The 27,026-nt window shown below is 42.6% G+C and overlaps 1 protein-coding gene across 7 annotated transcripts in view; it reads left to right on the top strand.

The window, feature by feature from the left end:
- The window catches only part of App (amyloid beta precursor protein), a 218,145-nt gene that overhangs the window by 131,225 nt on the left and 59,894 nt on the right, over nt 1-27,026 (top strand). For 5 of the 7 annotated variants that reach the window (XM_006248011.5, XM_006248009.5, XM_006248012.5 and 2 more), the window contains 3 exons: nt 13,814-13,947; nt 19,426-19,500; nt 19,891-20,049. In XM_006248011.5, the coding sequence (XP_006248073.1) occupies nt 13,814-13,947; nt 19,426-19,500; nt 19,891-20,049 (368 nt within the window). Of the gene's footprint in view, nt 1-2,945; nt 3,003-13,813; nt 13,948-19,425; nt 19,501-19,890; nt 20,050-27,026 lie in introns of all 7 variants that reach the window. The other 2 variants (XM_006248008.5, NM_019288.2) reach the window with 1 other exon arrangement.

Raw genomic sequence — 27,026 nt, 5'->3', positions numbered from 1 at the left:
GATTTCTTCTTGCAAACCTCAGAAACTTCTGACTGCTTCTCTCTACAAAGGGGCTAGAGTGGTTTTTGTCTTCTTCAGTCCTTCCTGCAAATGCATAGACGTCTGTGTCTGTCTATGGACATATATATGTATTCGTGTTTCTGCATGTGCACATGTGCAATGGTTTCTCTCTGGCAGCTGGCTTATGAAGCTTCAGTTGTCTTGATTAGATTGCTATAGAGAATTCCTTTGTTATTTCATCATGTTTTTTTTCATTTATTTTGTTAATGAAATTTAATTGAATTGAGCTCATGCAGCCTCAGATGCTGTCTTAAATTTATTGCTGCAAAGAGACACCATAGCCACAGCAACTTCAGAAAAGGACAACATTTAATTGGGATGGGTTCTATAGTTCAGAGGTTTAGCCCATTATCATCGTGGTAGAAAGCATGGAGGAACACATGGTCAGACATGGTCCTGGACAGGTAGCTGAGAGTTATTTACCTGGATCCACCGACAGCAAGAAGAGAGGCACTGGGCCTGGCTTGAGCATCTGAAATCTCAAAGCCCACCCTCAGTGACAAAGTCCCACCAACCTATTCCAACAAGGTCACACTTCCTAATAGTGCCATTCTGTAGGGGCCTATATGGGCCATTTTCATTCAAACAACCACAGGTGCCCATGTTGTTCCCTGAATGAACCTAGACCACCTACTCTTGTCAAGCTTTTGTTTTTTCCCTCGTCCAATTAGGTAGACAAAAATTAGGGATATGGACCATTTAATAAGAGCTCTTGTCATCCAAATGTGAGGACCTGAGTTCAAATCCCCAGAATGCACCTAAACCAAATGCATAGTCTGCGCCTCCATAATACTAGCACACGAAAAGGGAGATGGGAGGCAGTGGCAAGAGAAGCACCTCAAGTCTGGCACCAGCTAGCCTGGGCTACACAGTGAAATAGGCTATCTCAAACAAGGTAGAAAGCATGTGAACCATGACTGTCACATGGGCTCCTTGGCATGCACCATCATCGTACACACAAAGAAAAGAAGAGTGCTAACAACTTCCGGTGGCAAGAGGCTGAGGGAAATAACTTGCAGTGTCTCTCTGGAAACACCGAACTGTCTTACTGTGGGAGATGATATGAATTCCCGATGGCTTCAGTGTGAGGTGAAGCATCCCCCAGAGAGTCAAGTGTACCTCAAGAAGTCATGTCCCAGATACATGGAATGTCTGCCTTTGTTAGCAGCCTTTCGAGCTAAGTCCTCCGATGTATTCGTTCATTCTTCACCACAAGTTAGAAGTAGGAACTATTGAAGGATCTTAAGTCATTGTGCGTTTCTGTCTTGAGGGAATCTTACATTTTAACTCCTGGATTTGCAGAGAGACAATCCCTGCCCAGGGATTCCTGGGGAGATTCTGGCAATTTTCCAACCAAATCATAGAGTCAAACAAAACAACAGAGGGTTCGCTTTGCCCCATTAAGGCCTCCCACTGCGAGGTAGCCAGTATCTGTTTGGGACCTAGAAAGTTCTTGTTGGCCTCTGGAGGCGACTCCACTTCCATGCTCTGAGGAAACAGTGTAGAGACCCTGACTTCAGTCAGATGATTTGAAGATACCCAAGCTCATTTTCACCTAGAGGTTAATTGGGTTAGGTAACACGGAACACAGTGGAGGATTCTGGGGCCTGGAGCCTTTGGAACAAAGGACCTTTGTTGCAGTGGCTCTGAAGGGTTTAGCTGCCAGGTGAGGATTTCCTGGCAAAGTTCTCAAGTTTTCCCCTTTCCCTGAGGTAGGTTTAGTTTCTGGAATATCATAGTGTAGCAATGAGGAAGTTTGCTTTATATTATTAGCAGAGATCAATTCACCTCAAGATTTACACCCACCCTAGTGTAACCACACACACACACACACACACACACACACACACACACACACACACACACACCCTGAGACCTTTCCATTTGGTTACTCTGGGCAGGGAGTAAAACATATACCTTCACCAGGGATTGGGGCTTCTTACACGTAGTAGACTGATTTGTCAAAAGTTAATGCTGCCAGCTGGGTTTTATTAGAGAAGGTCAGTAGTTCTGATTTAGAGCTTACAGACTTGGGTTACAATGTATCAAGGAAGCAAAGACACAGCTGGGTACCAGACTCTGGTTTGAGTCTCAGAACCTCTTGGGGAGTATGGCAGGGGATGGCAGGGCAGGGAGATGCTTCTGTGATGAAGGCAAGAGAACCTGCATTCAGGTCTCCAGCACCTGCTGGGCATGGAATTCCTAGCACTTGGGAGGCAGAGACAGGAGGATCCCTGGGGCTTGCTGGACAGCCAGTCTAGCCAATCAGCGAGCTACAAGTTCATTGAGAAATTGTCTCAAACAATATGGCGAGCAAGGATCGGAAAAGATTTATCCGGTCTCCATACACATGAATGTGTACCCAGGCATGCCTGTGTGCGTACACACAGATATTACAAACATATAACTACACACATTAATAAAAAGTTTAATAGAAGGAAAGAGAACAATGGGGTTGAAGATTGGTTAGATGGGTGGGTGGGTAGTGGAGAATGAAGATTCAGCACATGTCTGAGCCACGTGTCAGAAGCATCCCCATGAACAAGCGACATTCGAGGAGCTACCTCTGAGGAAGGCATTGAGAGAATTGAGGATCCTTGGTGCTAATGAGGGAGAAGAGACCCAAAGCCCCTCCTGCACATTTCCCAATGTCCTGCCAGTGGCAGAATGGTCAGCAATTCCACAATACAGAACGTTACCAGTAACAAACATCATCTGTGTTTCCTTGGTTCTTTGTTTAGGTTTTGATTTGAGTTTAATGATTCTTCCCTACCCCCCAACCCCCAATTTTGTTGGTTTAGTTTTGAGCCCTATGAGTGTGTGTCTGCCGTCATTCCCATGTGTCTATTTTTATTTTTAGTTATGTTCTCTCGTTTTCTCCATAGCATCCCAAAGTTTACTCAAGACTACCAGTGAACCTCTTCCCCAAGATCCGGTTAAACGTATGTTGTCGTTGATTTGGGGGAGGGGCAGGGGACGGAGTATGTTGCATGGCTGGATGTGACCTTCACTAGCGCCGTCTGCTTGGCATGGTTTTGTGACTCTTGACCAGGTCCCTTTGATAGATACTATTTCCCCATGGTCTTGTCGCTTCATCCAATTTGACATGACAACTTCAGATGTTGGGCAGAGAGCATCCACTTAAACCATTTACACTACTGATCGAGTTCCTTTCTGATTTGTATGATTTTCAAAATATCATATTTATAGTATTTCTCGATTTGGCAGAACTTTTTTTTTAAATTCCCTGAAAGCCATCAAATGCTGTAATTTAATGAAATTGTATTTGATAATAGAGGTATCCCCCTCCCTAAAAATTTAATATTGTCTATCAAAGACAATTTTGTGTGCACACTTCAAACTTCCTGTGTTTATTGACAACCGTGTGCAGCATTGGGAGGTGAAAGGTCAGTCACGTAGATTTCAGGGCTACTCCCCCAACCCAGAATGCACACTGGTTGATATCACGTCTTCCACTTAGGGAGTGTAATTTTAGAGGAATTTCATCTAAAAAGACATTGCTTCAACCAAAAACTCTTGGTCTTAACAACATCTTGCTTTCTGGTTGCCAAATCAGTCTAATTTCATTTTCAAATGTCATATCTAACACGTCAGCATGCATTTTTAAAATTCAGTCTTTATTTAGAAATGGATTTCTCCTCTCCAGGGATGCCCTATATTGTTGATACTTACTGAGGCTCGAAGAGGAGACCCAATTAAAACTTGCCTTTGTCACTATTACCCTGGAGGGAGGTGAAATCCTAACTTCAAAGGTGATAAAAAAATGATTTAAAAAAAATTATAGTGTAGATGATTACATCACCCTAAACTGTTATTTTTCAGTGGCCTCCATAAGATACTACTGTTAGTTCAAATGATGGGATAATATTTGAAAGATGTGTTTAATAAAAACCACGATAATCCCATTTCCTGCCATTGTGAAATTGTTCCTCTAAAACCTTAAGTCTTTCAAGTGGGGGGTACAGGACTAGGGGAAGCCTCCAGCCATCACACCCAAGGACCAGAGAAACGTTGTTTGTCTGTGTTGCATCGTTCCCAGTATTTTTAAAGATCTCAGATCTTTCTCTGGCACACTCGTGGACATTTTCCTTTCGTCTTCTATGCATATGAGACAATCAGGGGCCTCAAGCTCTTTGTGAGCTGTCTGTGGGCATCACACACGGAAGGGCCATGTCTGAAACCTAATGGTTCTTGGGCAGTGGTCCACACCAAAAGGCTCAGAATTTGGTTCTGACATTTTCTAGGTTAGAGAGTTTCAGATGTTCAGAAAGCACTTTAAAAAAAAAACGCAGGAAATCACAAAAAAAAAAAAAAAAAAACTGGTAAGACTAACAATGCAATGTGCCTGAGTAGCAGGCTCTTCTCATCTTTTTTTGAAAACGATGGTGATTGGTTCTCTTCAATTTTATTTCCTTTCAGTATATAAAAGGCTGTCGGTTTTCACTCTTTTCCATTGATTAGAAGTAGACATTATTTGGTAATTTATGTTATAACATTTCCCAGGCGGATATTGGAGGTCTCGCTTTCTCCTCCCTCTTGCAGTGTAGTGCAGACCCCGACACCCTTCATCCCAGGAGGATGAGGTGATTTTTGTCAGCTGTATTTCTTGTCTCCCTACAGAGACCATTCAATCACGGCAAGAGAAGGGTTTTGCAGCACTAGTACCAACACACAGGAGAAAGCATATAATTTCTAGTTATTTATAGCTGTGTGGCTGTGCTGCCTTATTTATAGCAGAGCTTCACATTTGAATTGAAAGAGTCATGGTCACCTGGAGGTCAAATGCAGATCGCAGACTCGATTCTGAGGAAATGTGAACGGAATGGGAAGAGAAGCCGGAGAACTCGGGCTTGTGCGTTGCTTCTTCACCTGCTTAGCGTTAACTGAATGGCGTTTCTTTGCTCTGAGGTGATTGATTAGTTCTATAGACGTTCTGTCTGAAGTGCGGCTTGCGGGAAAATAGAGGCTAAGCGAGCTAGAAAAAGCCCTTCCCTTGAACTGCTTTAAGACTGTGCATACTGAGAACTGTGCACTCGGCCCACATCATGAGTCATTTCCTGATGAGGTTTAATACTCTAATCAGGCATTGCTAGATTTTAACTTTTCCCCCATAAAAACCAACATTGAAAAGCACCCCCAATTTTCAGGACACGTATTTGTGATGACTGCTCTCACAGGGGACTCTACACCACCATCAGTGAGAGGCACGAGACTGAAGAGTTGTCTTACTCATAAACATTACTTCCTATCTCTCTGAAAAGCCTGTCCATTTGAGGTAAAGAACCCACTGTGCCTTACCCATTTCTGAAGTCAGTTCTGCATCCATTTGAGTTGATACACAGGCCTCACCGCCAGTCCCTATAAAATAGTAAAGTTATTATATAAATATTTGACCAGCTTATATTTCAAAGGTGAGGGGACCATTGTGTGTCCGTGTACCATCTCCATCAGACTGCGTTTCAAAAGCAGACAGACAAAGAACATTACACCATTTTTTTTTTTCTGATTTATTTATGTGTGGTCTATCTGCATGTACATACGCCTGCATGCCAGAAGAGGGCAGCAGATCCCAGTGTAGATGGTTGTGAGCCACCACATGCTTGCTGGGAATCCAACCCAGAACCTCTGTGAGAGCTGCTAAGCCATCTCTCAGTCTCTGTTACACCCATTTTACCCTGTAGGGTGACCTATTTCTGGTTACATTGTGTTATAAACCTTGGCACGAGGGTTTCTTTGGGAATTGCCACATTGTTTCAGATAATTCATTCTGTACATACAGGTGTTTAGAAGTGTTCCAGATCCTCTACACCTTTACACTATTATTTACCTATGATAACTATCAGTTCTCCAGTCTTTGCTAAGTATGTGCAGAAAGCAAGATACACAAATCATCTCAGGGCTGTGGGCTCCAGGGTTCAAGCAGGGGCTCCCACTTTTCCACCATGCTGCGGTGTACTACAGCATTCAGATGTACCTCTGTTCCAGTCTAGTATTCTCTTCATCTGCAGCCTGACTGAGAGTTGTAACTACATTCATATGTAGATTTGTGGTTCACAGATGGGACGTCCTGTCAAGGACACCTGTGGCCTCTAATACTCAGCAGATGTTTGTGAAGATGTTTGTTAGACCACCTTTCTAGATCCCAAATGCTGCTGCTGTTTACCTACAGCATCAGATGTCTTTCTAATGTAATGTAAACTACAGTGGATGCAGAAGGTACACCAGCAAGCTCTGTTAATCATGGCTCACCTCCACGCCCCTCCCCCTCCCCTTTGTTTCATCCTGGTTTCCATGGTCCCAGCCTGTCTGCAAAGATGCCTGAGACCCTCACTTCTTATTAACCTCTATCTTGGCATTGTGCGTCTGGTCTTAGATTCACAAGTACAGAGTGATGGGGTAGGTGTGACCCCATACATAGTTAATGCAAAGATGACTTTGTCCACACAGAGTGTGATCCAGTAGTCTTGTTTAGTTTGTTGTGTTGGAAGGTTACGATTTGCAAACTAGCTGGCTCTTGCAAGCACGAATGGGGTGTACCAGGGTAGCCCTCAGCCATTGTCCTTGGCTACTTTTGAGCTATTGTTTGAAATTATTCTCTGTCTGTCCTTCCAGCTATGAATTAATACGCATCCATTTATAAGCACATTGTAGAATACTAGTAATGGAACTACGATATTTTCTTAGGCTGTCACACTATATTAAAAACAATTATTAGTCATGGTTGGCATACTCCTTTAATGCCAGAACTCAAGAGAAAGAAGCTGGTGAACCTCTACAAGTTTGAGGCCAAGCTGTTCTACAGAGTTACTCCAGGCTAGCTATATAATGAAACCCTATTTCAATAATAATAATAATAATAATAATAATAATAATAATAATAATAATAATAATAATAGTTTAAATAATCATGCACATATATGTTCCTTCCATTAGCTACTTGATAAAGGTATGGAAGTAGACCCTTTTTATTAAAGGAATTGGCCACACTTTTCTGTCAGGTCATTGTTAAAGGGGAAGTAAGGGAGAGTTGTATTAAAGGGATTTAGACATGCTTTTCTGTCAGACAGTACAGTCTCATAGCTACACAGTGCTGCAACCACAGACAGTAAGTAAGTAAGTAGGCATGACTGCGTGGTCCCCACGGCAGCCAGTGGTCTGTGGAGATGGCTCTGTTGGTGACGTGCCTGTTAAGCAAGCATGAGGACCTGAGTTTGGATCCCTGGCATTCACACGCAGGGTCAGGGACTGCAACGCAGGAGTCTGGAACCTGTTTTTAAAATAAATAAACAAACAAACAAGCACATATATAAGTAGGGAATGACCGAGGAAGGCACCGTACATTGGGTTCTAGCCTTTGCATGTATGTGCATACAATGAAAAGCAGCCAACAGGCACTCATCCGTTTCAATAACTTTTATTAACGCAGAGGGTGCCAGTGCTGTAGCTAAACCTTTTGAGAGACTCTAGCAGGATAATGTAAGCAGGCCATACTCAGTAATTTACTTATGGAATAATAGATGAGGTAGGTAGGATTAAAGGAAACATTGCTCTGGGGCTGGGGAAATTTAAACTGGTTTTATCCTTAAGACCTCTATCGAAGTTAAAAGTCCATCAGCGCTCACTCTCAGAAGTTCTGTGAATGTGGTTGGTAGGGAAGACCAACATTCTGAGCTCATCTATTAAATATTGAGCAGTTATGACTGGCCATGTCTTTGTGAACCACTGGTAATGAAGTCAAAGAAGCTTCCAGCAAACTCGCAAGAAACAACACCCTCTGGTTAAGCCATTCTGGCTTCCAGTTGCGGTTCCTCTGGTTTTATATCTTTCTGTCTGTCTGGCGGTTGTTTCCATTCAGACTCAAGATAGCTTTTAAGTACAGGGAATATAGCTATTAATAAAAAAAAATAATGCCAACATTCATTCTTCTACATCCATTTCACCTATCTGATAAAAGTTTTCCCATTACCAGGAGAAGTACACAGACATAAAAAAAAATAAAGTTATACTTTTATTAACTTCTGTCCATGCAGTGCATTCATAGTGTTCTCCAGCAACCGTGGTCAAACTGGACATAAAGGAGGAGAGGCTCCAGAGCACATGGCCAAAGAGTCTTCGTTCCTCTCCAAAATCTAGTATGCTATTGAAAGATCACTCCCTTTTATTCTGCCCATATGAGTGGCCCATCCATCTCAAACTTGGTAGGAATGATCAATGTTTAGGTTTTGAGTGGAATACACTAAGAGTTTCAGCTACTCTGAAATTAGAGCAATGAAGGAAACTTTGAAAGAAATGTTTTAAATGGAGATGGCCTTTTGAAAGTCTTGTCACGTTGAGATTAAATTTCCCCATAAAATCCTCCTCTACAGGTTTATAGTTCACCCGTGCATAAATTACCCATGCTGCCATCTCACATAACTCATAGCTGTTTCAAGGAACGGCAATACCAGCTTCTAAATCATACAGAGCCTTCGATGATAAGGCAGTGAGTTACGTAAGTCTTCACTGTTATCTTTGGTTGCCAGTGTTGTATAGATAAGCTGCATTCCTAGGAAAGGATATGTCAAATGGATGCTATTCGTGGACTTTTATTTAGGAATCACTCTCTTGTGTTCTAGTTTAGATGGCCAAGGTCATTATTCTGACCCCCTCCCCACCCAACATATGCAATATAAGGAGAAATGGTGACTCATCAGAGAGTCAAGTGGATATGAAAACGATAGGGCCTTTTTTTTTCCTAATATCTAAATTGTCAGTGTAAAGATGGACTGGAGTTCAGTCAGCCCTTATTATCCATAGCTTCCTTATCCGTGTATTCAACCAACCATGAGTCAAAAATAAATTCCTCTGTACTGAACATGTACAAATTTTTTTTCTTCTTCCCCAGACAATTCAGCAAGGAAACCACTCCCTTTAATGTTTGCATTATCTTTAGTAATATAAGCAGTCTGAAAAAGGACTGCGTATACATTAGATACTCCAAGTTATACCAAATATATAAAAGAGAGGTAGGCATCCTGGAGTTTGCTATCTATAGGGAGCCCTGGAACCAACCCCCTATAGACACACCCAGGGCCAGTTAGTCTATGTGGAGTTAGAATCACGGCGAGGGAAACTGGTGTACAAATAGTTGGGTTTGACCATTTCTCTCCGTGAACCCTCTGGGCTGCATAGTGATTTCAACCACTTCCAGGAACCTCGGTGGGTTTCACTTCGTTTTAAAGTAAGTTCCTCACGTAGTGAGGCCTTTCTCAGGAGACAGGAAGTTTAGAAAATGGCATCACATTCTCAGAAATAGTGTTTTTAGTGTGAGACCATGCACCAAGATTATTAGGGAATTAGAAGTATGCCAGTTCCCCTCCAGCCAGAAAATAGACTTCCAGTGGACCTGAAGAAGACCTAAGAATATACAGTGGGCAGCATTGGTGTCTCATTGTTATTAGAAGTGAAATGGGCTCTCACACACGTGAAGAAATTTACTTTCATAATACTCAGCTTCCTGGGGTTTAAGTTTAGATCATATAGTTTTATCATGACAAAACAGACACGACCGTGCAATGCTCCATGTTCCTTCATGTATGTGGCAAGCAGAGGAGGGAGACTGCAGAAGACGTGTGTGTTTGTGTGTGTGTGTGTGTGTGTGTGTGTGTGTGTTTGTGTGTGTTATAAGCCCATATATGCATGCGTGTGCATATACACACACTTAAGGATCCCAGTGGAAGATATTGTATCCTATGCTATCATACTCCACTTAGCTTTCCCTGAACCTGGAGCTAGGCTGACAGCCTACAAGCACAGTCGTGATCCCCTCTCCCTGCTACACAGGATTGTATGTAGGCAGTCATGACTGGCTTTTTACATGGTTCTAGGGATCAAACTCAAATCCTCATGTTTGTAACTTCTCTTATCCACTGAGCCACACCCTCAACTCCTGCATGGTCTTTTTAAAATCTCATCATCTATTCCTCCCAAGCCACCAAACACTCTCACAATGAAGTCTCTTCCCAGTGGCCTGGACATGGGGATAAATTAACTCTTTCTTGATCAAAAACTAGTGTAGCCCTCTTATAGCCCACCTGATCCTGAATTCATTTTGTGGTTATTTGAGGACACTGGGTTTATTCTCTACACAGTGAAAGAGATTTCTTCTTCTTCCACCATATTGAATAAAAAATACATGTTCCCAACACAGGAAATTATTTCACGAAGAGATGATAGTGATTTGGCCACATTGGAAGCCGGAGCCTATACCATAGCTTCTAAGAAAACCCAAAGATTTATCAACATTTGTGTGATTTGTAATGGTGTGTGGGTTTTCTTTTCTTTTTAAATAAAGCAAAAAGGTAGTTTGGCATGGCAAGGGCACTCCAGAGGTGAAAACGGAGGTGAAGTCAGGAGGATGGCCAGGTTGAGGCCAGCCTGGGCTCAGACAAGACCGTGTGTATGTAAAAACAAATAAACAAACAAATATTGGAGTAAAAAATAAGCCCTCCCAAAAGTTGTCTCCACTCGGCTCCAGTGACCCATTTGAAGTGTCATGGAATCAGCTCGTGTTCTGGGACATACAGAACTGGTATTGTTCCGGCCAATCCTTTCCACAGAAACACCTGTAGGACATGAATGGGCCACTGTCCATCACCTCAGTGGACTTTGTCACAATATATTAGCTGGTCCTGGGAGCATAATGGCTTTCAGATGTAGGCACTTAAGGGAAGAGACTCTGAAGTCTCTGGATGGTCCTTCCTTTAAGGTCCTTCCTTGTCATAGAACAACAATGGAAGGCTAATGTCGGTTTAAGTATCAGTATATACTGTCCTTGTCACCTTTAATAAATGACCTCATGGTTTGCTGATTTAACTATAGGATTCCCTTTACCCATACCAACTGACATGGAGGGTTAGTATAAATAGCTCTAAGTTTGAATCAAATACTGAAAAAAAAAGTGGAATCTTAAATTTCAACAGTAGGTTGTAACTGGGACTCCTAACAAAATTTCCTTGAAGAGAAACTATATTCCTTAGTTTTTTCTCCAGGGAAATTGAAAATGGTGTGTGTGTGTGTGTGTGTGTGTGTGTGTGTGTGTGTGTGGTATGTGCATGCGCATGTGTACATGAGCATGTGCACATACACACATACGTACGCATACATTTATATAAAGATTCATACTCTGAGGAATTGACTTCTGTGATGTTTGTGGATACCGATTAGTATATGATTGACTCCACTGTTTCCAGTCCATGGGCAAAGACCAGTGTCTCAGACGAGAATCCAAAAGCGCAAATACCTCCTCTTTCGTTTGTTTTTTTGTTCTGTTCAAGCTCTTGGAAGAGCACCTGAAGGGATCTATGTCCTCAGATCCAATCACTAATCTTATACTGTAACACCCTTGCACACATACAACCAAATGATGTTGACTCTAGCAGCCTGCAGCTCAGTCAAATTGGCACATGAAATCAACCAGCATAGAAATAGACCTTGATGCAGCAGAGTGAATGGTAATAACGTCACGTGCTGATTTCCATGTTCCTATAAGGAATCTATTTGAAATAACCTTGATACCGTTAAATATACCCCACTTGCTTATGTCCTGGTTATTATTTTATTCTTACTTTTGCAGACATACGTACACATACATTTCAGTTTAGACCAATCACAGCAGGCATTTCTAAGGGGACGCGTACTCTGGTAGTACTGAAAGCAGATGGCTGTCGGGCTCGAAACATTCCCACCGTATGAAATGTAAAGTGTGGCTTGCCTGCTCACCTCAGCCTGCTGCTGTTTGATTTACTGCTTTCTACTGTAGCTTCTCATTTTCACTCTGCCAGTGAGAGGGAAAGAAAGGGTTGATCCAAGGGAAGCAAGTTTTGATAAGGTGGTTAAAAAACACGTGTGTATTGATTTCCTCGAGGTTGTGCGAAGCAAATACATTTGTCTTTGGTATCTTTTCTGTTATAGTGTTTAAAATCGCAGATCATTTTTCCGTCATTCAGAATAAGAAACCATATGTTTTATTTATGTCCATGTTCTTTGTGGACTAACACATATGTTGAATTTTGCTGCGTTTTGTTTGGTTGGTTGGTTTCTGGAAAATACGTTGCTTTTTCTGTAGATGACATTGCATAGTCCTGTGTTCCAATTTATTTTTCAGTGAATTAGAGTTAAATGTGTCTGATTTTTCCCTAAGGTTAGCATAAAAGATTTCTGTACAACATAATGGGAGACAATAAAGCCACAGGCATGCATGGAGTACCCCGTGTGACTAACACTTAATGGTAGGATGCACGGCGTGTTATCACCACTAGATATAATTCTGGAATGCACAGTGCTCTAGTCCCTTGCCCTGGGTACCAGCTGGTGTAAAAACATTGTCTTAGGTTCGCACGTAGCTGGGCCTAATCTCAGAGTCCCCAGTGGACCTTCCTTCCTTGTCCCCATGGGGCTAGTGTTCCCTTTTTTATCTGCTAGATGAGGACAGTTCTTTGAGGTTGCAGGAATAACCCTTTCCCGCCTCCTTTCTGCTCAAATGCCACACCTGGAAAGGCATCTCAGCTGCTGCCATTTTCTGAAAAGAAATGGTTAACCAGTGACCGAAGAAAAGGGAAAGAAGTCAGAATGCACATCTCTCATGCTTTTTGAAATGCATTCTGGTTTCTGTTAACAGGGTCAAGCCTTTGATTCTAATTCCAGCCATTTTCTTAAACGCACAGAAAAGGCAGGTTGCCTCAGACGACTCAGCTGTGACCTCTCACCCAGTTACCACCGGGGCTATTGCAGCCCAAGCCTCTTATTCCAGGAATTGGTTGAGAAGTGTGAAAGAGTATTTGAGACAGTGGTTGATATCTTTGAATGAGCGTTTAAGTTTATTGGAGGTTGATGAGGTCATTTCCTGTTTAGGGAGAAACCACATTCCTCTTTCAGAACTCTCTCTCTTTCCTCACACTCTTACATGCTTTCAGTTCCTGCTCATCACTGCTCATTCGTGAGTTAGAGCATTTGTGTCCCACAGCTCCATCTTCGGTTTCCTGAGCGCCGCTGTTGCCACGTAACGTCACAGTGGATGCGGCAATTCAGAGCCTGCCTGGTGGTATTGAATTCAAAGTAGAAATCACTGTCTGTCTGACGAGGCAGTGTGATGAATTAGAGATTGTTGCCAAATATGCGAGGGCCGAATGTCCTTTTGTGGTTTTTAAACTGCCCTTGTTGGTGTTTATATGTCTTCCCGTGGTGTTCAAGCTCTCTCACGAAGGGTGGCTTTGTAATTAAGCCGTCTGAACCGCAATGTGCAGAGCTCCCATTTCGCTGAGATGCCTTAATGTTGCAACAGCCTTCTTTTCAGATTCCACGGGTTTCTGCAGGACTTTCGGTGTCTGATACTGGTGACACCCTTAGCTACTTTTCAGGTTACAAAATAGCCAAACAGAGCATGAGGATTCAGTGAAATGTGGCTGTTGTATGCAGTCATTGCTGGAAGAATGCCTATCTGGGCAGGACATTTTTAATGCTACAGTTTTTAAATGTGCTCTTTAGCTACATACTCCATACTACATGCTACATGCTACATGCTACATTAGTGAAACATGCTCCAGCCATGGTAAAATGTCTCTGGGTGCTTCTTTAGTTGGCACTGGCATCTGCTGTGTCCTGCTCCTTTACACGATTCTCTGTCCTGGGGAATGATTGGCTCTCTTACAAAATGGAGCATTCTTCTCAACTTGCCTTCCGGTCTCCTTTCCAGTTCCCACGACGGCAGCCAGCACCCCTGACGCAGTCGACAAGTACCTGGAGACCCCCGGAGATGAGAACGAGCACGCCCATTTCCAGAAAGCCAAAGAGAGGTTGGAAGCCAAGCACCGAGAGAGAATGTCCCAGGTACGGAGAAGGCTTCCAACTTCTGCTGTTCTGTTGTCTAGGGAGATGCACGCTCGCCTCTGCCTCAGACGGGTAGATACAAAGTTTAATTTAAATGTTTTCCACGAGGACACAGATTGTAGGGTTCCCCTACATCTATCCAGTGTGCGATCACATCAAGGAAAGGCAAGTACAAGAGGATTTTGAAGCACATAATCAATTGTGCCTCTCCGCTAAAGAAAAGGTACTCTGCGAGATGGTGAGGCAAGGGCTGTTAACTGATACATTGTAGTAAACTTTGTGTGTGTGTGTGTGTGTGTGTGTGTGTGTGTCCTGTAAGAGGCTGTATACTTTAAATGTGCATTGGAAGATTTATTTAAAGGATAGAAAGGAATAGTGCAGTCCCTCACCCACTAAGCAGGAGGATCTGAGTTTCATTCTGGGAACACACATTTAAAAAGCCAGATCTGTGTTTGTAATCCAGCGCTGTGGAGGCAAACAGGCAGATCCCTGGAACTCAGTGCCCAGCCTGTCTAATCTGCCTGGACAGTTCCAGCCCCATGACGTAAACTGTTTCCCAAGAAGTGTGGGGGACTAGAGGAAGAACACTTACACGTTTAAGCTATGCCTTATCCCTTGGGCCACATCCCAGCTAACCCTTTTATCTGTCTTTGGGTCCCAGGCTCCAATCACCCTGCAACAGGCACTGTAGCTTTGTGAAAACTCCCCATGCCTTAGAGCCCTGGCTGATCCAACCAAGCTAGTTATTCCTGCGGTGGCTTACCTCACATCTCTACTCCTCCTGTCCCTAAATGCACTCTAAGACTTCATTTGGTCCTCCTGTCAGTCCCCTGCTTGAGATTGGCCCTAGCCCTGGCCTTGTGTCCTGCCTCTGGGAATCATGAAGTCTTCTCCGTGGAGCTCATCTCCTGAGCTGTTGGCTCCCTGAACACCCTTATTTCAAACAGAACTAATGATTTATCTCAAGAAAGCAGGACAAGGTTGCTATTTCTTTAAGGATCACGAGGGATCATATCCGGCCCTACACTACAGTGTAACACTGAGAAAAAAGGTTTCACAACCACACTGGACCGCAATAATCTGGCCACGAAGTATGATTCACATTCTACTGGGTTGGTGGACCATGAGGAAAACCTAGAAGCAGGTTGAGCTAGGCAGCCAAGTGAATGGAAGAGCCAACTGAAATCAAGCCCCTGATAACTAGAATTTTTCAAAAAAAATTTTTTCATTAGAAAAGTCACTTAGGAAGGTGTGGAAGGACTCAATTGGGATTTACTATAATTCGCTCCTTTAAACAGAATTGATCTCATTTCCTGAGGCTTTCAGAGGCTTCCCTGTGACCCTTACAAAATCACAGCCCTGGGTACATAATTGTGCAGAAGTCCACAGGAGCACAATAAACACTGAGCGCTCCCCTGATGTTCCCAGTGCCTGCCAGGGCACCCTGACCCCAGCCTTCCCTGCCTCCCATCCACCTGCTGGCTGGCTTGTCTGCATCTGGAAGCTGCCCCCACCCCCACCTCTGCACTCACTTTGCTCTCCACATTGGCTTAGTCTAGAAATGTCTTTCCCTTCTTCCCATCCATAAATCTCACAAAGTCCTCTGCCACACATCATGTTTGACTTGGGGCAAGTGGTTTCTCTCACCTTTTATTTGATTTCTGAAGTGTCATATCTTAGCTTGCGGATTGGTGATTTCTGTATCTGTGCCGTATGTTTCTACTACGCTCCAATTCCTTTTCGTCCATACAGAATTATATAAGGCATACATACCCACTTGTACTTCATCCTCAAACCCTCTTGAATCTTTTTTCTTAAATGTTTTTTCCCCACTGTATCTGAGGTATTTTTAAGTGATTAAGAAAATTAGTCTCAAGCCCTGTGCCAGCCTCTGACGTGATAGGCTGTGGAAACGAGAGCCCTGCTGAGCATCCACTTAATCCAGGACTTAGGTCATAGATTTCCAGGAGATTTCCTCCATCTTCACAGATCAGAGATTACTTAGCTGTAGTCATCCTAGGGCAGAGACCTCGCCTGGTGGACTCCAGTACCACAGGTTTAGCCTCCGTTTACCTCCAGAGTCTATTCCGCTCAGTTCCGGGGACTTTCTGACTTTGAACTTGTCTGTCTCTTAAATCTCGACTTAGTAATCGTCATTTTCTCTGCACGACATAGCCAGGCCTCAGAAGAGCCGTAAATCCTGACGGAGTTGATAGCTCTCTGCACACAGTGAAAAACTGTTGTACAGGGACCCACAGTGCAGCCCTCGAGTTCAGATTCAGAGGGCTTCAAGGTTTCAAATTCCGAGCTTTCCGACTCGATTTTTATTGTAGTTTTCAATGAATTTTCTTGGGTTAGCTTACAGAATAATGGCCCGCATCTGTTTCTGTTACAGGGTACAGAGGGTTAGGAAAGATGACATATTAAGGACCTAGCAGTCCGAAGACCTTGGTTACAATGTGACTAACATGTGTCAGATGCAAATGAGGAGACACACCACCTAAATGCCTTCGTTACTGAATCAGTCACTTCCTGTGATGCCAAGCAGCCTGACAAGAGCAACCTGAGAAAGGAAGGCTTTGTGTTGGTGTCGAATTCCAAGGAACAGGGCAGAGTGACACGGTGACCACGGTGACCACAGTGACCACGGTGTGAGGCAGGAGCTTGAGACAGCAGGTCACACAGCACCTACAGTCAGACAGAGCAGGTCCCGGTGCATCTGCAGTCAGGCAGCAGAATGCATGGCCGCTCTCTCCTTTTCCTCCAGTCCAGAATCCCCAGCCACAGCCCGGTGCTACTTAAATTTAGGGTGTGTCTCCCCGCATCAGTTAACCTGATCTGGAAAAATCCCTGCCCCTGTCGTTTCTGGAGACTTGTTTCCATGTTGACCCTAATCCTGTCAAGCAAGATTATTCATCACACCTACTCACGTATCTAGTCCGTTTAGTATGTATGAGTATGTGTGTAAATGAAGTCCTTCAAAGCAAAAATTCACCTGATGCTGGTGCTGACCCTTAACGTGCCTGTAGATAGAATTTCCACTCTGTAGCAGCACACTGAGCCAGGAGGCCACTGGGCTTATCATTATTCCTTGTCCCTTGATTACCATCATAGCTTTCTTCTTCTGTTTTCTTGAATCATTTCATTCGTTTACATCTCTAATGATAACCCACTTCCCCGTTACTCCTCCACAAGCCCCCATCCCGCAACCTCCCTCTCCTCCCTCCCCTTTGCCTCTATGAGAGTGCTTCCTCTCCACCCACCCTTTCCTGCCCCATCCCTCCAACATCCCCCTATGCTGGGGCAACAAACCTCCACAGGGCCAACGGCCTCCCCTCCCATTGCTATCAGGCAAGGCCATCCTTTCCTACATATGTATCTGGAGCCATGGGTCCCTCCAAGTACACTCCTTGGTTGGTGGTCTAGTCCCAGAGAGCACTGCGTTGTCCTGCCAGCTGATCTTCCTGTAAGGCTGTTCTTCTGATAGGGTTGCAATCCCTCTCCACTCCTCCAGTCCTTCGGCGAGCTCCCCCACCATGGCCCCTGAGCTCAGTCTGATGGTTGGCTCCAAACATCCACATCTGCATTGGTCAGTCACTGTCTGAACCTCCCAAGGAGCAGCCACACCAGGTTCCTGTCAGCAAGCGCCTCTTGACAATGGCAACAGTGTCGGGTTTGGTGTCTGCAGACAGGATGGGTCCAATGTGGGGCAGTCCCTGGATGACCCTACCTTCAGTCTCCCCTCCATTTTTTTTGTCCCTGTTCTTTGGATGGGAACATTTCTGGGTTAAAACCTTTGAGATCAGTGTGTGGCCCCATTCTTCAACCAGGGGCCGTGCCTATCTACTCTTTCTTAAACTGGTCTGTACAGTGAGATTACTGATCACAGGGCCTGTTGTGAGGAATCAATTAGATCAGACAAACTTTGTAAAGCACTTAATCCAGTATCGACTACCAGGGTACCCCAGTGAAAGCCACTGGTAAATCTTCTGCATACAGCATGTCTGTAAGTAGCCCTAGAGTGGTGACATAGGTCATGGGTGTGTGAGAGTAGAAGATATTGTTAAATTATTCTGAAAAATCAATGTTCGAGTTCGTTTATATAGTGACACATATTTTCAATACATTAGCTAGGTAAATCTTAATTTTTCTTAAATATTTCATGGATCTGCAATTCCAAGTGGGCGGTCCAGGTTCCGAATGTCTAAGATAAGATGATGTATAATGCAGGGATACATAATTCAGGGAATCAGTCTTCACACCCCATTAGGACATTTGGTTTCTATCTCAAACTAATTCTGAGATGTCTTGCCTGAGGAACTCTAGTTAGGACATCGCCACCAGGGAACGTTCCCTCCCATGCAGGAAATTGAAACATTTTTCTCCCCAGGCTCGGCTCATCTATAAAGCGAAGCGTCTCTTCAATATCTCCTTGTCCACCACGACTCTTTATTAGCTAATAGAAATGCCCAAGCACCTTGAACCGTTTGTATGTTTTCCATGTATCTTGTTCTCAAAAAACTAATTTAAAAAAAAAAAAAAAAACCAACTCACACGCTGATCAGATAGGACCTTCCAAGCCGCGTTTTCCTTGCAGTTTTGGAAGACGTGTGAAAAAGTCCAGAGTGCCTACCCTGTAGGTGACTGGGTGTGCTGCTTCATCTTCCTTCATTAGGATCACTTCCCAGGGAACCCACCTCAAAGACCAGACAGTAGACAAGGGAACGGTAGCCACAGGTGAAGAATTAACCTGCGTCTTCATTCAGCAGAACGCAGCAATAGACACTGTATTCTGATCAGTGACTAAAAAATGGAGGACAGGAAATGGCCGTGACACAGCAGGCTAGCCTGCCTACTCAATTAGCGTATTACCCTTGGCCACATTCAGAAGATTATGGTGCACGCTTTCTGGGGATTTCTGGCTGGATTCGGAGTAATCCTTGCTACTCATCACTTAGGAAGAATCATCTACTCTTCTTCGCTTGCACAAGGAGTAGACCTTAGCATTTCAGACAACAGAAGCCTTCCTTCTCTTCTGCACCACCTCTCCTTTTGTGGCATTGTATTCCTGGTCTGCACCTATGCATAACCAAAATACACCACTTGAAACGTTTTGACTTGATGTCGTAGAAGGTTAAAATCAATGTCATCGACAGGAGGCTTCGTTCAGATAGCATACGCCTTTTACGGGTAATCGGTGTTTACTCACATCGAGTAAAATGACTTCCAGACATTTCTCAGAGAAAATGAAAAGGTGAACCGACTTTATTTCGAGAGGCTGCAATACATGTGGACATTTATATTCACCATACTGCTGGCATAAATTTTTTATGTTCTTGTAGGACAGATGTTATTCACATGGGGGTGGACACGTGATGCGTTTTTAATAGGAAACATACTGCAATGTAAGCCACCGTATTAAATCTGTATTTGAAAGAATGGGGGATTTTCATTTGAAGTCTTTTGTCATCTTTACAGGTCATGAGAGAATGGGAGGAGGCAGAACGTCAAGCCAAGAATTTGCCCAAAGCTGACAAGAAGGCCGTTATCCAGGTAACAACTGAGCCCCCTACGCACCAGACAGGACATGGCACACTCAGTCATCAAGGGCCTCTAGGCATCTGCTAGAAGCCCCTGTGTCCATATTTGCATGAACTTGGCTCGTTCTCAGTCCTTGTCTTAGTAATAAGTTGCTTCCCTTACATTTGCTCCCACATATTTAAAATTAGAATTAATCACCCCAAATTTATTCTATGACTTGCAATAATATGTCTTTTGAGTAGCTGGAGTTCTCATCTTCTTCAGTCCCTTAGAAGATTTAAGTGAGATTAGGAATTTAGGACTAAACCCAGTCTACAAATACCTCGTACAAACAGGGAGACTATCTTTGCACCAATCCTTACATTAAGTAACAAACATGCTTGTGCATATTTTTCACATCAGCATTTCCAGGAGAAAGTGGAATCTCTGGAACAGGAAGCAGCCAACGAGAGGCAGCAGCTTGTAGAGACACACATGGCCAGAGTTGAAGCCATGCTCAATGATCGCCGTCGCCTGGCCCTCGAGAATTACATCACCGCACTGCAGGCGGTGCCTCCAAGGGTAGGTCTCATTGAGATCTCAGGTCACAGCATCAATGGTGGTATTCAGACAGAGGGGACTAGAGGATACACAAAAGAAGCTAAGGAGAAATGCCATAAGCACTTTATTTGTAGATGTGATTTAGGTAGATTGTATCCTAAAGCCAGGGTCACAGACCAGTGTTGGCCCTTCCTCTCTTAACTCTCCTTTGGGGAATACCTTTATACTGTTTTCCGTGTTGCATTCTTATTTTTCTTTAAGTGATCATCTTTTAATCTTTCTTATATAATAAGAAACAATCATACCGTTTTGCCTGATATAGTCATGAGTTTTCATAGTCATATTCTCTATTCATATTTACCATGGATCATTTTTTCTTCTGCCCCTTGGGCATCCTTTATGTTTTCAAGTGCTTGTAAGGTGAAGTTTGAATTCTTTGGGTTAGAATGTGTGTAAGCTAGTGATTTATTTATGCTTGGAAAACACCTTAACTTCACTTTTGATTTTTAAAAGATATTTTGGCTGGGTATAGAATTATTGGTCCAAGTGATTTTCTTCTACTACTTTAATGATGTTTGCTGTTTCCAACAGACCATTCTTATCACTTCTACAATTTTGATCTGATCTGACTGTGCTAAGTGACATTGACTATTTTATCGATATAAAGTAGTGGAATTGCATCTGGCCTTAGTCTCCTGGCCATCCCTTCATCTCATACCTAAGATTATGTCTGGTACTTTCTTGCATCATTTTATGTCTGGTCATTTTTTTATTGGATATCATACAGTATAAACTTTATGTTGTTGGGTGCTGGGTATAGTTTTGTATAACTATAAATATATCCAGACTTTGAGTTGAAATCTAGTTAGTTTATCTAGAGGCAGTTTCACCCTTTCGCATTTCAGTATTTTTAGATTTGTTAGGTGGAATGATTCTCCTTGTAGCTTATAATTCCCATTTTCTTTTCTTTTTTTAAGATTTACTTATTTTATTTTATATGAGTACACTATAGCCATCTACAGACACACCAGAAGAGAGCATTGGATCCCATTACAGACGGTTGCAAGCTACCGTGTGGTTGCTGGGAATTGAACTCAGAACCTCTGGAAGGGCAGTCAGTGCTCTTAACCACTGAGTCATCTCTCCAGCCCTATAATTCCTGTTTTCAATCAGGTTCCTTCTTAATAGTCTGAATGCTGAGTTTCAAATTGAATAGCCAAGAACCAGGCAATCCTGTGTCTATGGGACTCCATGCACTGTTAACTCTAATCCTTGGGAATCTTTTACCTCTAGCCTCAGTTTCTTATACCAGCAAGCATTGAAGAGTCCTCAGCTACAGTCAGTAGGATAACCTGCAGATCTCTTCTAGAACACTTGGTCCTGTAAAGTCTAGCCAACTGGGTCTCCAATGCCTTTCTTGGAGGCCACTGCCTGAGATCCCTACCTTGTACAGTTGAGGAAGCTCAGGGGCCATGGTTGCTGACAACTATAGGATCTCACCTTGTGTGTCTCCTCTTCCTCTGTGCTCCATGGTTCTTACCTCGCAGAAGCTGTTCCTCTTATTTAATTCTTCTGTTCCTTTTCTCTAGCAGGAGGGTGAAGTCTTGGTCTTCTTGATAGATCTTGGCCAGAAGTAGAAATTTGTCCACATCATGTAACTGAACCCAAACTCCACCCACTTGTGCTGATTCTCCTCACTACTCTGGTTTTCCTTTCCCTGTTCAGGAGCTCCTGGCATTCCTCCGGGTAGTGAGATGGCACCAATTCTTTTGTACTGATGACATCACTATGATCTCGGGAGATTGGGTGGCTGGTTCAGGGTGACACCAGTAGTTGTGGACAGAGAAAGCTGTGAGTCAGTTGTCTGTTGCAATGGCTTTTCTCTGGACCATACTTCCTCCCTGAACAAAGAGCTTCTGAAAATAAGATGTCTATATTAGCATTTTAGTTTCTCTGAGCAATCTCTGTCTTTCCCAGTACTTAGTGAAATTCTGGTTATGTCTCTCTGCAGAGAGCAAGGTTCTTGGTTACTCTTTCTTTAGAGAGCATACTTTGATGAGGAGAGTTGTGGGTGTCATTTGTCAAGCAAGAGCTATTGGGTGGGGTTTTAAGACTAAGCCACAGGCTTGAGTCTTGGGGCACTGCCTCCTGTGCATAAAGGTACTGACCTTGAGTGCTATTTAAATTTTGACCCAGCCACTGTACTTAGCTCTGTATTTTGAAAGATGTTAGAAAACTTCTTGTCTTTGTGCATTTCTCTTAAAAGATGTAAATCAAAGAGTTTCCATTAAGTCTTGTAATTCAATGTATGAAGTGTTTTTTGATAAGTTGCCTATAACAACCACAGAGCCAGAGCAACGCAAAGTTATTAGAAAGGTGATTTAAATATCACTGATAATTTGAACACATGGTAAAAGTAGAAAGTTTTTCTGTTTTATAGTAGTATAATCTTATTTGCATGTTTGCCAAGCTTCATAGACAGATCTTCCTTAAGACTAGTGAGAAATATGTGACCTGAGGCACATGTGTCCTGATTTTAATTAATTCTAACAGAAAAGGAGGGAATAGGCTAGAAAGCTGGGAAGCTTCTCTGTTTCTGTAAATGTATTCGTTCTCACCTTCCGTCCAGAAAGGAGCCGCCCTCTGGCGCTTCCTTCTGGGTACATCTTCATGGGCAGCTGTCCACAACTGCAACCCTGGGATGCCCTGGGGCCCATTTCTATGCTACTGTTTGCTTTTCTTTCCTCTTTTGAAGTGAAAAACCTACTATGGTATTACAAGTGTTTAGATATTTAAAAACATATAACACACAAATGAAAATTGATTATTTACCTGCTGGTGGTTACCAGAGTTTGCCCTAGAAAGCAGAGAGTTGGTAAGAACTTCTGAGAATGTGTGCTTATGGCTTCATGCACACACACACAAACACACACACACACACACACACACACACAACTCGGAACCATTTCTAGAGGTACATACATTTATTTGTTTAAGCTTAACATGCATTCTAATTTAAAACTCATCAGTTATAACTGGATTTTAGCTGAGAAGTCTTACTTTAGTTTTATTATGTAAGTGATTTTAATAAAAAAAAATGTACTTCCAGTTGTTTCAAAACACTGTAGGTGTTGGAAAAAGAGGGAATATAATTAAAGCAGCATAAATGCATCCAACCTTGAATTGTTGGTTCATTAGAGAGTGTTTGAAGAAAGAACAGAGGATCTCAAATGTGAATATGCAAAATTAAAACAGATTGTTGTAAATCACCCAGGAAAAAAGTCAAGAATATGTCACAGGTGGCATTTGTTGGATGATCAGACCTCTTGGCAAACCTTTCCCGGGGTCTGCGTTGCTTTAAAACATCTTTTGTTTACTAATTCATGCTCGTTCTGTGGGCTCTGCCCTCTGGGTTGTGTTACTAAGCCTGTTTATCCCTGGAGAGCTTCGTTCTGTTTGGTTTGACTAAACAAGGCTTACAGATGCAGAAGTCCATATCAGACCTGGCCTTTCTGTGCTGTGGGGTTGGAGGAGGTTAGCTCTGTCCCCAGTGTCTGTACAGCTAACATTTAACTGAAGGCACGAATCACGGAGTTGTGCCCAAGGCCTAAATCTCGTCTAAACTGAATGTAATTGGCAAAGGTCACTGGTTTGTGGGAGAGGACTGCAATCAGTCTGTTTTCTACCGGTTCTGGTGTTATATAAATAAATACCTGTGTTTAATGCACAAGACAGATATGGATCTGTAACTAGGGACAAGTTGCTTAACAAATGATTTCTTCCTCCCCAGTCTGCAAATCAGGGCTAAATTTTCAACTCCTAGCAATTAACGTGTTCCTAGCTTTGGTTGGCCATAATTCAAGACCAGAAGGATTCACTGAAGGTTGAGACAGGACTGTAGAGAGTACAAAGACATCTTCCTTCCCAAGGGGTCGGCGAGGTGGTGAGAACACATGGAGGCTTTGGTGACTGTCCCAGTAGGGAAGGTCTTCTTAGTTAAAGAGGAACCAATGGGCAATGACGTTTCTGGAACTCCTTGAGCATGTGCAATATGTCTGCTCCAGCAGTGTGAGCCATGCTAAAAAAGGATATATTATGCAAAACCTTTCCATATAATGCCTCGTTATTATCCAAACTCAAAATCACCAAATGGAAGGAAGCCATGAGAATAATCTATTGCTATTTTCTCTCTTGCTTCAGTGAAAAATCTATTGCTTTTGTGTTTGCCCTAGAGGGATGGTTTTCTAAAGAAAAAGATTATGGATACATCTTTATATCAAGCTTTAAAAATTTCACTCAACCACTAAACTTAAAGGCAAAAAAAAAGTTATTTTCTAAAAATTGCAAAGTCAGTTTCCCCAATTGGTCTTGATTTGTTTCCTTAGTTTATTTTTGTTTGCATTCATTTTCCTGGGGCTTTCTCCTGGATTTCTCCTGTAACATTGAGAACATGTATACAATGTTGGTGGCAAAAATCAGGAATCAAAATCAACAGGAGACACCACCAAGGATGGAGGTGTTGCTGTCTCAAGTGTGTCTTTAAAACACCACACAAGTGTTTCATACACTTTATATCATACATTACTGAATATTTTTTGAAATCTGAGCTATACAACTGCAAAAATCTGTGCCTTTATAAAAACAGGAGAAAGTTACGTTTTTTCTGGGGAGGTAAAAGTTCAAGGTTTTAGAAACCATTAGCGTGCTATTTAATGTTTCAGGATGGTTTTTTTTTTTTTATATTATCTGAAACAGTTCATGATTTCCTTCCATTTTGTGGACAAATGGTATTAAGAAGTTATAAGGACAATGGATGGATATCTTTTGGAATTAGTGCAATGAGCCTCTTTAAGAGGATATATCTGGACTCTGTTAGATATTTTCTGGGACGATCGACCACTTCGAACACCTTCTTAAAGGGCCAGGGAATACTGGATAAACACATGAAGTGGGTTTGGAACCTCAGTGTGGCCTGTGAAAGTTGGGAGACTAGTGTTGTCATCTGAGAGATACTCACTGGCATGAATAAGGTACAAAGAATAGTTTACACGCTGGGAACACTTCTGAAGTTATACTTGGCTCTGAGTCACTCATCCATTTAATTAACAGTCAATTACTACTTTGTTTAACTGTCGTTTCTTAGCAGCTACATTGAGCCAGGAACTATGATGGGAGGCAGGGATGGGCCATACCTTCGTTCCTACCTCAGAATGTGTGTGCTCCACCTTGAGTGAATTCTTGTCTTCTGTGCTCGTATTTGTGGATGCCATCTCATCCATTTCCATATAGCTTATCCCTCGTCTTTTCAGAAATTAATTTTTAAATGTCTTTTTCAAAAGGCAGTGTGATTTCAAGGTGAAGGAGGTGCAAATGGAAAGGGACACATCAGCTGCAGGGAGAATGCAGTTGTGGGGCAAAGACTCTCACGAAAACAATGATGGTGATAATAAAGGGGGCTGGATATAATTGGTCCCTATGGGGCAGATCTGTTTCTTTATTCTTAACTATGACTTTCAGATCCGACCAAATTGCAGTGTTAATACTTAACTGAAATAAGAATTTGCCGGTAAACTACACATACACACACATACACATACAACACATACAATACACACACACAACCCCAAACCATATATGTGTGTGTATGCGTGTGCATCACTAGTTAAAATTTTAAGCCTTAATATTAATAAATATTAAATTATTTATTATTGAGATATATATATATATAAATAAAATGAGCCACTAACTTTTTGCTTGTTCTGTGAACCTTTTCATTTGGAGTGTGGATAACGTGGTCAGGCTAACAGTCATTAACAACAATTACTTTAGGACAGTTTACTTGTGTGCTCTATATGTAGATGTAGTAGACATACGAGGCAATCTTTTTCTACCATTCCTACATGGATGTTTCTTCTTCTTTAATTAAAATCTACCAAATTCATCTTTGTCCTGGCATAATCAAATGAAGCTCCCCAGACGATGATGACTGCTTGTTACTCTATAATCGATTATATAGCTCTAGAAATAACTAACGCCCACCATGGAGAACTGTGGCTGCAAGTTGGAAAGAGGACCATCCATTTCATTTCGTTTCTTTTCTTTTTGAAGGAAATGTGCACGAATCATATACCAAAGCTGAACTGTTTTCTTTGAAACGAATGAAAATATAATAATGCGGGAAGACATTGCTTGTTTTTTCTTCTTTATTTAAACACACTGTCATCTGTGAGGTCCAGACATACACCATTTTAGGTGGTTTGTCTGCTTGCTCTCCAACGCAGGGGTTAATCTAACTTTCTAAATCTCTAAACATGATCCCTGCAATTGCGAGCTCAGAGCAACCAAGCAGAACCCAGCAGCTAGGGGCATCTTAAGGTCTGCACAATTATCAGATATTCTCAGGCATTGCTCGTGGGAGTCCCCAGGCCCACACGATGATGAGGTCAGAGCTCATTCTGAGCCCCCAGGGCTCATGGCGCATACAGGTCCAGGTCTGGGGGATCCTCGAGGATCAGCCTGGTGTGCGGTTGCCCTGTATCAGGCTCCTGGGATTTCCAGGGAAAATAAGGAATATCCTTCCGAAACACACAAAGAAAGAGCAGTGTTAAGTGAGATAAGAGCTTGAAACCATGTGAACACATTCTTTCTTTAATTATCACCAGACTTATTAGAAGATAAGGGTTGAATTCAGAAGGAAAACCCATGAATATCACAATAGCCCAACTTGTACCTAATACCTTGAATCACTTTCCAGTAATCTTCTAATGAGATTGACAGGGGACGTTCCTATCTCGCTATTTCTCCTTCCTGCTTCAGACCTTTAGCAAAGTACAGCCTCCTACCAAGAGCCTAGGACCAGAAATGAGATTCAGTAATCTAAATCCAGATCTCCTCCACTGCTATAAAGAACGGCACTCAGTGTGCTCTACAAACTCAGCACCGTTATCTGCCCTGACCACGGTTTCATTTTTGCACAGTTTTAGTAACTTGCAGTCATC

This window comes from Rattus norvegicus, chromosome 11, assembly GCF_036323735.1.
Source record: "Rattus norvegicus strain BN/NHsdMcwi chromosome 11, GRCr8, whole genome shotgun sequence".
Taxonomy (NCBI): Eukaryota; Metazoa; Chordata; class Mammalia; order Rodentia; family Muridae; genus Rattus; species Rattus norvegicus.
The sequence above is the reverse complement of the archived record's forward strand: the minus strand, read 5'-3'. Positions and strand labels throughout refer to the sequence as shown.